This window comes from Sapajus apella, unplaced genomic scaffold, assembly GCF_009761245.1.
Source record: "Sapajus apella isolate SASKATOON/1434 unplaced genomic scaffold, GSC_monkey_1.0 scaffold6, whole genome shotgun sequence".
Lineage (NCBI taxonomy): Eukaryota > Metazoa > Chordata > Mammalia > Primates > Cebidae > Sapajus > Sapajus apella.
The window spans coordinates 53,536,445-53,549,195 of record NW_022436946.1 but is presented as its reverse complement, the minus strand read 5'-3'; the positions used below and the strand labels follow the sequence as shown (position 1 = coordinate 53,549,195).

The 12,751-nt window shown below is 31.8% G+C and overlaps 1 protein-coding gene across 3 annotated transcripts in view; it reads left to right on the top strand.

The window, feature by feature from the left end:
- The window catches only part of MANEA (mannosidase endo-alpha), a 34,441-nt gene that overhangs the window by 1,255 nt on the left and 20,435 nt on the right, over positions 1-12,751 (top strand). Inside the window, exons 1-2 of one of the 3 annotated variants that reach the window (XM_032275225.1) lie at positions 1,535-2,378; positions 6,052-6,629. In XM_032275225.1, the coding sequence (XP_032131116.1) occupies positions 6,086-6,629 (544 nt within the window). In that variant the 5' untranslated portion in view covers positions 1,535-2,378; positions 6,052-6,085. Of the gene's footprint in view, positions 1-1,534; positions 2,379-6,051; positions 6,630-12,751 lie in introns of those variants that run through there. The other 2 variants (XM_032275226.1, XM_032275224.1) reach the window with 2 other exon arrangements.

Here is a 12,751-nt window from a genome sequence, read left to right as displayed (position 1 = left end):
ACTGGAATAGGCTCTTCGCCTTAAAGTATTCAGGCAGTAGTTTGAAAAATATATATAAAGTAAAACAGATATTGGTGTTACTGTGTCACACTGTTTGCAAATCACTTTCATGACAACACATCTTTGTATCCCACCTGAAAAAACCAGAGTGCTGTGAATTTGTGGACTTTCAGGCTCAATGCGGAAAAACACCCTCTAAAACAAACAAGCAGTAAAACAAAGCAATTAAAATACCATTTCCAAAGCTGTTGCTGTTATTCGTGTGATAAATAGTGAATGTATGATCAGAAAAATAGAATAAGCTGCCTTTAGATTACGATTGGGCTACAGTTTATGAAGTAGGTAACAATCACTGTTTATTAAGTACATAATCTTTAATTGAAAAAACCATATAGCAGCAGCTTTCATCTTATGTCACAAAAATAACCGTGATGTATCCTTTAAATTTGACTTGTCTAATACCTTAAAGGAAAGTAGAATAGTATCAGGCCAAGAACTTGAGTTCTTGAGCCAGACTTGATCTGCTCTTTGCTAAGTGATTAACCTCAGCTTGGTTGCTTGGCCATTTGCCGGCCCAGAGATTTTGAAAAAGTTACCAGCTGCTCAGTTTTGTCATCTGTATAATGGGATTAAAAATTCTACTTCATAGGTTGTTGTGAAGATTAGAATGGAAGATGAAACTATATCTAACTGAATTTCTGTTAACCAGAGGGTACAAGTATTTATAGTAAAACTAATCTGGGCAAGGAAGCCTTGGTACAGAAACTGATTTTGAAAGTTACAGATGTGTCTTCTAGTATTGGGTTCTGTTTATCTCTGGTGGCTTCATATAGAATAAATTTAGAAGAAATTAAAAAAAAAAGGCACCAGAAGCTTGTGTGATTTAATTTAGTTAATAGTAATTAAAAGGGGAAGTATTTTTGGCTTTTCTGAGTTACATGATAACAGCAAATAATTTTTGAAGTACTAACTCATACCACCCTGCCTCTGAATCTCTTGGAGTCTCGTAGCTAGCCGGATATGTCCAATAATTTTTTATTAAAATTCACTAAACTTCAGATCAGGATTTCAAAGGATTAAATGCACAAAACTCACAAAATACAAGCTATAGCTTCAAAAGAACCTGTTGTGTATGAGTAATGTAAAAAGGCTTTTGAGGAGAAAACAGGTTTTCAGTAGCCAATACTTTGAGTAGGTTCCTGTTTTGGAAACATACATCTGCAATTAACTTGCAATTTTTTCCTTATAGTGACTTATAAAACTTTTCTTTTTTTGAAGCTAAATTAGTTCCTCTACCCCTTTCCTGCAATATCAGATATTTCAGGGATCTCAAGGGTCATTGTGGTTTTGCAGTGTTGAAGATGGATGATTTTTTCTATTAAATTGGATTTTTAAAATTATTGGATCTTTATGATTCTATATAATATGTTCAGTATACACTGTAAACTTATCAAGTGTGTTTACTCTCAGTAATCTTTCTCTCTCTATATATATGTGTGTGTATACTCACACAAAAATATATACATATATACACATACACATATATATATACTGCCCAAAAACCAATCAAACACCAAAGAGCCAGAAATTCACTTTTTTCAGCTGAACATTTAATGAACACTATGTGGAAGAGATGTTATACTGTACTAGAATGGGAAGATAAAGACTCCATTTCTGAAACTTGTTAGGAGCAATCTAGTAGGGGATATAAATGCATAGCATGATATAACCCATAAGAAATGACAATTTAAAAAGTAAATACTCTTAACAATAACATATATGAGGAGTAAGTACTTTTCACTGTGGAATCAAGAGGTATCAAGAAGAGGCAGCATTTCAACTTTGACTTGAAGGTGACTGGTATTTCAATAGTTGGTCATATAGAGAAAATAGGCACTTAGAATAAAATGTGTTACATTTTAATTGCTTGCCAGACAACCATATTTAATCATCATCCTAGACAATTGCTCACATTTATTTAGCAAGCCACATGTTTCTGAGAGTTTTACAATATTAACTAATTTCATCCTCACAAAATATGAGTGAAGTTATAACTCATTTTATAGGTGAGGAAAGGAACTCAGAAAGATTAGGTCAGTTTTGTAGGTCAGATAACTAAAAAATGGCACACCTGGAATTTGGACTCAGTCATTTGACCTATAGAGATCATATTTTTAATCTCCGTGTCCGTCTGTGTTTATTTAGGTTGAGATGGCTTAATTTGGATACAGAGGATAAGCCAGAGCCAGTAGATCCTCTCGCAAAATTGAGCTTGTGTGTCATCTATAATAATGTGGTAAACACACATTTTAACTGAATCAATGAAGTAATGTAAAATGAGAAGATAGAGGGATCAGCTTAAGAAATTACATTTATAGGTAAGAGAGAGAGAGAAAAAAAACAGCTTCCATAAATGGACATTTTGTGCTTTGTATTCATGTGTAGATCCAGAAAATGAACCTAAGAAAATGTTTAAAGTTTCCATTGTTTCCTGTGTTTCTTCACTTTTCATTTATTTATAAATTCATTAGTATTTACTGTTTAATTAAAACATTACTCTTTCAATTTGTCTTGCATGATTCACAGAACAGTTTTGTCGTTAGGCAAAACAAATATCCTCTTTTTTAAGAAAAGGCTAAGTGACCTTCCGGGATCACACAACTAAGTCAGCATGACTGATTTGAATTTACATCTTCAGATTTCAAGACCAATATTCTTTTTATTATATATCTTGATCTTTCATGCATCTCACCATACAGCTGAAGTCAACATTTCAAAAATCAATGCCTTATTCATTTCTAAATCTGTTAGTTGTTTCTCCTTTCTCTGTAACTCTTGCGACATTGATTACCATTGATTTTTTGCTTATAGAATACCTACCTAAACTTCTTCCTTATGAAGTATTATGTTCTAGTTTTAGACAACAGAGTAAGAAAATATCACTGTCTCACCCAGACGTAACTATTTTTTTTAATTTTATGTTTATTTCCTTCTGTGTGTATCTTTAATATAGTTGATATGATATTACATCCAAAATACTATTTTTGCTACATATCTCATCAAAAATCTCCCTTTCTTTAAGAAAAGGGAAGTATTTATTGTGATGTCAATAATTTGAAAATTTCAGGAAACAAATTAAAGTTGCGTGCCAAAATGGTTGTATCACTATTTTGTATCAGTGCAACAGGACTGCCACAACTCAAATGTAGAATTTCATTTCCTAGAGTCATGCAGTGCAGGGTCTGAAAGACTTTATGATTTGGCGCTTTCCAGAAATAAGGAGGTATGTAACAGCTCATATCCTTCAATTTACTGCTGGGATAAATAGCACAAATATTTTCTTTATATTTTTCCTGCACACTCACCAAATGGTAATATTTTACTACCTTTGCTTACCATTATACACACACACACCCTTACCTATTATATGTTGCATTGTATGTAAGCATATATATAGTGTATGTATGTGGTGTGCATGTATGTATGAATGTGTGTGTATTTATGTGTGTGTATGTGTGTGTGTATCCTCTTTTAATATATTGTCTGATGCTTCCTCATGATTAGTTCTGGATTAATTTTTAACAGGAATACCATAGCAGTGATTCTGTGTTTTTCTCAGTACAACTTCTCTGGAGACTAATGGTCATACTTATTTGCCCAAAATTAACTAATAAAGTCAGTTTTGATCACTATAAATTGGTATTTTGGTAGCTTTTCCACTGTTGTTATGTCCCCATTTTTAATTAATTAGATATCTTCTGGAGGAACATTTTGCCAATATGTATATAGTTATTAAAAAAAAAATCTCCAGACCTGTCTACCTATTCCTTTACTAAAAGTTCATTTACATAGCTTTTTATTAGAGAGGAAGGGAACTGATGTGTTAGAGTGCAGGGATGGGGAAGAGTTAGGATATGAGGTAAAGTGTCAGAAAAGGTTTAGTAATCAATATTGTTTCTTAAGAGTTTTATAAATTTTAAATACATGTAATTATGTATATATAATCATAGATATTTATATTATATGTAAATATATGTATGACATGTGTATCCATATATAACAAAATGCTTAATATGTAAATACATATGTATGTGCATGTGTACATATACACATGTATATGTGCCTACATGCATTGATATATATGCACAGTATACATATTGTGTGTATACGTAATACATATACATACGTGTTCATAATTGTGTGTGTGTATATTTATATATATATATATATGCACACCATATTTACTTAAAGTTTGAAACAGACAAAACACAATTAACTTTAGTTAGATATGCTTGTGTGGTGGGAAAACTAGAAAGAAAGATGAGGCATAATGGTAAACACGAAAGTCAAGCAGTTGCCCTTAGGCAGGGAGAAGAGCGGGACTGGTGATTCAGTGGGAATGCAAGAAGTGGAAAGGAGCTTTTAAGCTGGCAGATTTCTTTTTGAATGTTTATATGTTTTAAATTAGACATGTCTTTTATACTATCCTTTATATTATTATTTATATTTATATTATTCACTATTCATAATTAAACAAGATTGACCTTAAAAATAATTCTTACAATTTTAACTGTAAAAGACATATGCTTGGTTAGTGTTTCTGAAATACACATATAATAGAAGCAGCAGTTTGTAGGAAGTTTTGCTTGTCTGACTTTTTTATTAGAGGTATGTTTTAACTTAATTCTCTAGAGTAACAGCACATGATATATCATAGAAACTCATATTTTATAAATCAGTTAATGTCAGCATTGTGCCAAATACCTTTCTAATAAGAAATTTGTATATAAAATCTTTGAATATTTCATTCATAAGATGTATATGTACTTATATAATATACTTACATATATATATATGTACACCAATAATGCCTTTTCTTAATCAGCCAAGAAGCACTGCACTAATATGTGTCCATAAACATACTTACTAAAACAAAAACACATATAATACCATTTTAGAAGTTATAAGTTACTGTTTGTAATCTCTGTTCAGTAAGATTTTCAGAGTCATAAATTAATTTTTTATGTTTTGAGATGTTTTCTTGCTCTATCACCCAGGCTGCAGTGCAGTGGCACAGTCATGGCTTACTGCAGCCTTGACCTCCTAGATTGAAGAAATCCTTCCCTCTCAGCCTCATGAGTAGCTGGGTAACACAGGCACATACCACCATGCTCAGCTAATTAAAAAAAAAAAAAAATAGGGCTGGGGCCTCCCAAAGTGCTAGGATTACAGGCATGAGCCACCATCCCCAGCCTAATGAATTTTGTTTAAAAAATTGGGAATATCTAACTGATGGTTTTCTTTTTTCCCTACTGTCATTTAAAAAATTTTGTCTGATTCTATTTTACTTCAAAATGTTATTTAAAATGAGTAATTTTCCCTTTTATGAAATTGTTATCCTAGTTAAAATAATTTTGGAAAATCTGTTTAACATCTGGGATTTTTATACACTCATAAGTATATTCTTTTTATTAACTGTGATTTGTAAATTTTACACTTAGATTTAGAAAATTTTAGTTCAGGCCAGGGATGTAGTGACTCATACCTGTAATCCCAGTAATGTGAGAGGCTGAGACAGGAGGACCCCTTGAGCCCAAGACTTCAAGACCAGCCTGGTCAACATAGAGAGACCCCGCCTCTACAATAAAAAAAAAAAAAAAATGATTTTTTAAAAGAAAATTTTAGTTAATATACATAAAATATTCCCTTTCTACATTCAGTAGACATGTAATCTGTTCAAGTAATGAAAACCATATTTTAATATCTTAAATACAATTTCCTAAGGGTTCGTCTGACTAAATGTAGTTGGCATACACATAGTGATATATCCAAATGAATGTTGTCATTTATTCTAGCCATAGACTCTTTTTGTAGACATTGATATATGATGATATAATTAATATCACACTGTACTTCCTTAATTTTACCAATATATTATGAAATCTGTTTTAATTATTCAACATAATAAAATTTATGGATTTTACTTTTAATGTTGAATATATTAGAAAATATTGTTGATAACACTAATTATCTTTTTTCAATAAATTGCAGCAAAACACTATTTTGGAGTTTAAAGTATGTCATCATGGCAAAGTTTCGGAGAAGGACTTGCATCATTTTGGCATTTTTTATTCTATTTATTTTCTCTCTGATGATGGGTTTAAAAATGCTGAGACCAAATACAGCTACATTTGGAGCTCCTTTTGGACTTGATCTTCTTCCAGAACTTCATCAACGAACTATTCATTTGGGGAAAAATTTTGACTTCCAAAAGAGTGACAAAATCAACAGTGAAACAAATAGCAAGAATTTAAAAAGTGTTGAAATCACTATGAAGCCTTCCAAAGCCCCTGAACTTAACTTGGAAGAACTACCACCTCTGAATTACTATCTACATGTATTTTATTATAGTTGGTATGGAAATCCACAATTTGACGGTAAATATATACATTGGAATCATCCAGTGTTGGAGCACTGGGACCCTAGAATAGCCAAGCATTATCCGCAAGGGAGACACAACCCTCCAGATGACATTGGCTCCAGCTTTTATCCTGAATTGGGAATTTACAGCTCTCGGGATCCTTCTGTCATAGAAACTCATATGAGGCAAATGCGCTCAGCTTCAATTGGTAATTGTGTGTGTGTGTGTATGTGTGTGTGTGTGTGTATGTCTGTATATATGCATATAAATTTTTTTGTGTAACTTTAAATTGCTAATCAGTTTTCAAATTATTATTAATTGTAGTGTTAAGCTCAAACCTCCAAATTAAACTATATATATTACCTTAAACATCCAGGCAACCACCTTTTAACACTGTCCTTAATGCCTTACTGTATATTGTTTAATTTTTAAATTTTGGACCATTTCTGGCTATATTGTTGATTTTTAATTTAATTCACTTTCTCAATTTTATTGAATTATGATGTACATTAAATACAGTGAATTTCTCACTTTAAGTTTATAGCTCATTGATGTTTCTCAAAGGTATATACCTGTATGAATATCACCCCAATCAAGAAGTAAAATATTTCTGTAGCCCAAAAAGTTTCATCATGATTCCTTTATTCAGGCCCACCTTCTACCCCACTGCTGAAAATCGTATACATACCAGCTGGGTCTGACCTCTGTCAGATCTGATTTCTATGAGATCCAGAAATGGATCTGTCTTTTGCTCAGCACAATATTTTGAAATGTACTTAACTATCAATAGCTTTGTCGTTTTTATTAATGAGTAGTATTCTATTATATGATTTTGACAAATTTGCTTTTACATTCACCCGTTGTTAGATATCGGGGCTGTTTCAAATTTTAGGCACGTAGCACATAATTTGGTGTTGCTTTTCTGTTTAAAATTATTCCTACAGTCTCTTCTTTCTTAATGTCTATTTTCATTTGTGTTTAATGTAATAATGATATGATTTTAAATCTGCTATTTTTCTGTTTATTTTCCGTTCCACCTATGTTTCTTTTTTTCCTCTTTCTTCCTTCTCTTACATTATATATGTGTATTATTCAATTTTATATTTTCTTCTGGCTTATGTTTATTCATTCATTTTATTTATTTTATAACTGTGTAGCTTTTTACAATATACCCCTGTAACTTAACTGATTCTTATTGTTGTTCCCACCTCTTCTAACCTTTCCCTTCTTCCCTTTCCTTCTGGCACTCCAATTATATATATATATATATATTTAGATAGAGTTATATTGTCTCACAGGTGAATTATAGAAAAAACATAAGTTGGTGCCTCAAAATTCTTGTTTGTTAATATATACTCTTTGTAAAACCTTCCAGTTTCTGCTTTATTTATCTTGTTAGTGCCCCTACCAGTAGAGCTAGAAGAAGAAATTGGGTGTTCTGAATTTTTCTAGCTCTACATAAAGGCATAAATTCACTTTAGAGCTGCTATATATATAGAGAAACACAAGAATCTTTGGTAAACAGAACACTGTAGAATTCTGTAAATCTATATCACATATGTGCAAGATATCTTGTTTTCCTTGTATGGACTAACTTTTTTCCAGGAGTTATAAAATTTAACTTTCTAGTATACTAAGAACTTTAGTTTCTATGTTCTATCTGTGTTATGACATAAAATAGGCTTGGGCGGTTAAGATAACATTGACTTCTATGTGGTCAGTATGTATGTGTGTGTCTGTCTCTATTTTCTATTTGGAAGAATCTTTCCAAATGATATTTTTCTGTTTTTAACAAAATATTTGTGTAACATTTAAATCTTTATTATTATTTCAAGACTGCCTTGATATGGCTAAAAAACTATGCTAGATTGACAGAGAAAATCGTTGTGGTTTAAAGTTTTAATTTTCATTTGCAAATTGAATAGTATACAATGAGGGTTTTTTCCCCTCCAATATAAATATAACTATTATATGAATACCTATTTATAATATATAAACATATATAAATCATATTTATAGTAAATATAAATTTTATATATAAATAATATTTCTGTTATACTATGTTTGGGATAGTTTGTAGTCAAGAAAATTTTCAGTTAATATGTTTGTTCTGATCTCATATTTATAAAGACCTTTTCCCCTGTGTAATATTTTACCATTATATCATATTTATGAACATTAATTCTAAACATTTACAATAATACAGTCATTTTGATTTTAAATGTTGACAGCTTCACTACTGATAGAAATATTTTACTTTTTAATGATTTTTCTCCTAGACAAAATTAAAAAGAAACCTTGATAATAAAAGTGACATAATCAATTTATAAATAAATACTTTCTTAACGAGTTAAATATTGAATTATACTCATTGTTAGCAGGCAAAAAATAATTTGTTGGAATACTAATTGAGAACCCTACTTTAATCCAGGGAGCTGGCATGCTGACTCTGGCATTCTTTGAATTGAAGAAGTTAGCAAATAAAGGCTATTTAAGTTGTTATTTGGTTGACTATGCTTTGACTACATATTTAACATTCATATTTTTCCTTTGATATAAATGGCCTCCTTTTTATCTTAAATTGAATTATTGTATGAAGTAACTATACTGTTGTATCACAGAGTACAAGTTGGTTGATTTTCTGCTTTTACAATTAGAAATGTGATGTGCATAAATCCTAATGGCTCAACCCTTCATTGAAAAGAATGATAAACTAGTGATGTTATGTTTAAAATCCGATTATCATTATAATGTATCAGATACATTATAATAGCATGTGATAGATTTGTATCCTTTTCAAGTCTTTTAAGTAAAATATTGCGTATCATGTATTCTGTCGTATTGCTATATTACAAATCTAAAAATACCAGATGAATACCTTCTTATTTTATACAGTTTTCTAAAACCTCAGTAGACTAGTCAGAAAATGGCCTCCAAGGTGTCCACATCCTAATTCCCACAATCTGTGAATATATTATGTGGCAAAAGAGAATTAGGGTTGCAGGTGCAAAAAGTTGCTAATCATCTGACCTTGAGATGGTATTATCCTTTATTATTTGGGTACAGATGATCTAGTCACATAAGTCCTTAAAAATAGAAGAGGGAAGAGAGAGTCAAAGAGATGCAATGAGAGACTTGACTCATTGTTGCTGTCTTTGAAGACAGAACAAGAAGTTTGTGAGCCAAAGAATGTGGTAGCCTCTACAAGCTTGAATGTCAAAAAAAGGGATTCTTTCCTAGAGCCTCCAGAAAGGGATGGTATCCAGTCCAACACCTGGCCTTGATCTTGGCATATTAAGACACATATCATCACTTCTGAAATGCAAAACTGTAAGATAATAAATTTACATTGTTTTAAGCAACTAAATTTGTATTAATTTGTTATGGCAAAATAGAGGACTGCTACATTTAGCAAAACATAGTGTACTCTATGACTTTAAAATTACCTTCCCTTTCTTTCAGTTTAGCACTAAATACGGTTTGAGTTTCCATGATCTTCCAAGTTTGTGCTAGATTCTGGGGACATAAAGATGAGCAAGTTCTTCCTTTGTTTTCTTAATTCTTGTTTCACAAACACCAGATGGTTGTAAACATTAGAATATTTCCTGAAAGTATGAAATATTTGTTTTAGTAAGGATACAATTCTTATTGCTGAATTTTCTGCCTTAAAAAAATGTGTACATAAAAGAAGTTACAGTGAGATGAATTAGATGCATAATGTTTAAATGTACTTAATAACGTCAAATATGTTATCATAAATTTTCCTTTTATAATAACTATTTGCATTAAGTTTAAAGTTTACATTTGTGACTGTGGAGTGGTGATATTCCATAAAGCTTTCATATTGCTATAGATGCCCAGCCTTTGGTTTCATTGATTTTCCCTAGAAAAGCGTGTATACTCTGCTGTTGTTGAATGAAGTACTTTATACGTTTGAATTGGTTCAGGTTCTTCCTAGCATGCTAAGGCCTTCTCTATCCTTGAAGATTTTCTGTCTACTTGTTTACTGTCTACTGATAAAGGAATGTTGAAGAGTCCAAACAAATTTGTGAATATGTCTATGTCTCTCTTCAGATCTGTCAGTTTTTTCTTCATATGTTGCAAAGATCTTTTGTTACGTGCATTAAACATTTAGGATTGTTATGATTTGTGGATAATTGAATACTTTCTTACTATATAATATTCCCATTTATTTCTGGTAATTTTATTTGTTCTTAAGTCTGCTTTGACATTAATATAATTGTCTAATTTTCCTTGATCAGTGTTTGCTAGGTATATCTTTTTTCATTCTTTTATTTTATCTATGTCTTTGAAGTGGTTTTCTTGTACATTGCATATGGTTGGGTTCTCCTTTATTTAATACAACATGAAATTATATTTTAACTTGGTGCCATTATACTATTTGTACCTAATATGATTATTAATATGGTTGGATTGATTAAATCTACCATCTTGTTGACAGCTTCATGTTTTATTCTTTGTTTCCTTTTTTTTTTTTCTGTTTTCTTTTCCACTAGTTGAACAATTTTTATGTTAACATTTAGTCTGCAGTATTTACTTATCATTTATAACTTTTTTCTTTTTTGTCATTAACTCAGAATTCTCCAAATATATCTTTATATAATCACTTTCTACTCGCAAATGATACATGCTTCATGTATAATGTAAGGTCTTCATCACTGATATTCCCAGTGTGTCCCTTCCATACTTTGCTATTGTCATAATTCTGTCAGATAAGACATGATATTTTACTCTCATTGCTGTAGACCAGAGGTTGGAAAGCACTTTCTATAAAGGACCACCGAATACATATTTTTGATTTTGTGAGTCCCTCACTCTCTTTGCATACCACACTCGGCTCTCTCCTTATCGTGTGAAATGGCCATAATCAATAGATAAACGAACATATAGATGAATTGGCCTGCAAAAGGCAAGATTTGGCCAGTGGGTCATAGTTTGCTGATCACTGCTTTTGATAATCAGTTGTTTTTTATGGTTATTGAAAGTAAGAATGTTTTTTACATTGATTTCATTTCCAGTTTTCCCCTCTATATTTTAATGTAGATCTAAGTGAATGTCTGGTATCATATTCTTTCTCTCTTAAAAATTTCTTTTAACTTTTCTTGTTTTACTGGTCTCCTTGCAATGAATACTTTCAAATTTTGTTTGTATTCTTTATTTTGAAAGATGTTTCATCTGCTGTGGAATTCTAAATGGGCAGGTTTTTGGGAATTGTTTTCTATTGAAATTTTGAAAATTTACTCCATTTCTTTTTTTCTTCTTTTTCTTCTGTCTTCTGTCTTTCATGGTTTCTGATGATTAGTGTGCTGTAATTTAAAAGAATCTTATTATATCCTCATTTTCCTGTATGGATATGTTTGTTGTTGTTGTTTTCTGACTGCATTTAATTTTTTTCGTTTTTTCTTTTTTTATATTTTGATTTTTAGTAGTCTGAAAATGATATGGTTAGTTGTTATTCCTGTTGCCTTTGGTATTTATCCTTCTTGGTATTCTCTGAATTTTTTAATCTGTTGCTTTGTGTCTTTCATTAATTTTGCAAAACTCTTAGTGATTATTTTTTTCTTTTTTTGAGAAGGAGTCTTGCTCTGTCGCCAGGCTGGAGTGCAGTGGTGCGATCTCGGCTCACTGCAACCTCTGCCTCCTGGGTTCAAGCTATTCTCCTGCCTCAGCCTCCCAAGTAGCTGGGACTACAGGTGCGCATCACCACTCCCAACTAGTTTTTGTGCTTTTAGTAGAGACAGGGTTTCACCATGTTGGCCAGGATGGTCTCGAGCCCCTGACCTTATGATCCATCTGCCTCGGCCTCCCAAAGTGCTGGGATTACAGGTCTGAGCCACAGCGCCCGGCCCGATTATTTTTTTCAGGTGAAACTTCTACCTCTTCTGGGTTTCCATGTGTAGTAGAACTTTGATATTTATTTCACAACTACTAGATACATTGTTCTATTCTTTTCCCCAGTCGTTTTTCTCATTATGGTAATTTGGGTAAGGTAATTTCTTTTGACTTGTCTTGAAGTTTCCTGATTATCTCCTCCGCTCTGTCAGTGAGCTTATTAAAGGCACTAATTCATCTTTTTAAATAGTTTTTCATCCCTGGCATTTCTGTTTTATTTGTTCTTTTTTGTTGCTGTTTTATTGAGACTGGGTCTTACCCTGTCAGGCTGGAGTACAGTGGCTCCTTCTGGGTGCAAGCAATTATCTGCCTCAGCTTACCAAGTATCTAGGATTTCAGGTGCCCACCACCACACCTGGCTAATTTTCGTATTTTTAGTTGAGATGTCATTTTACCATCTTGGCCAGGCTGATCTTG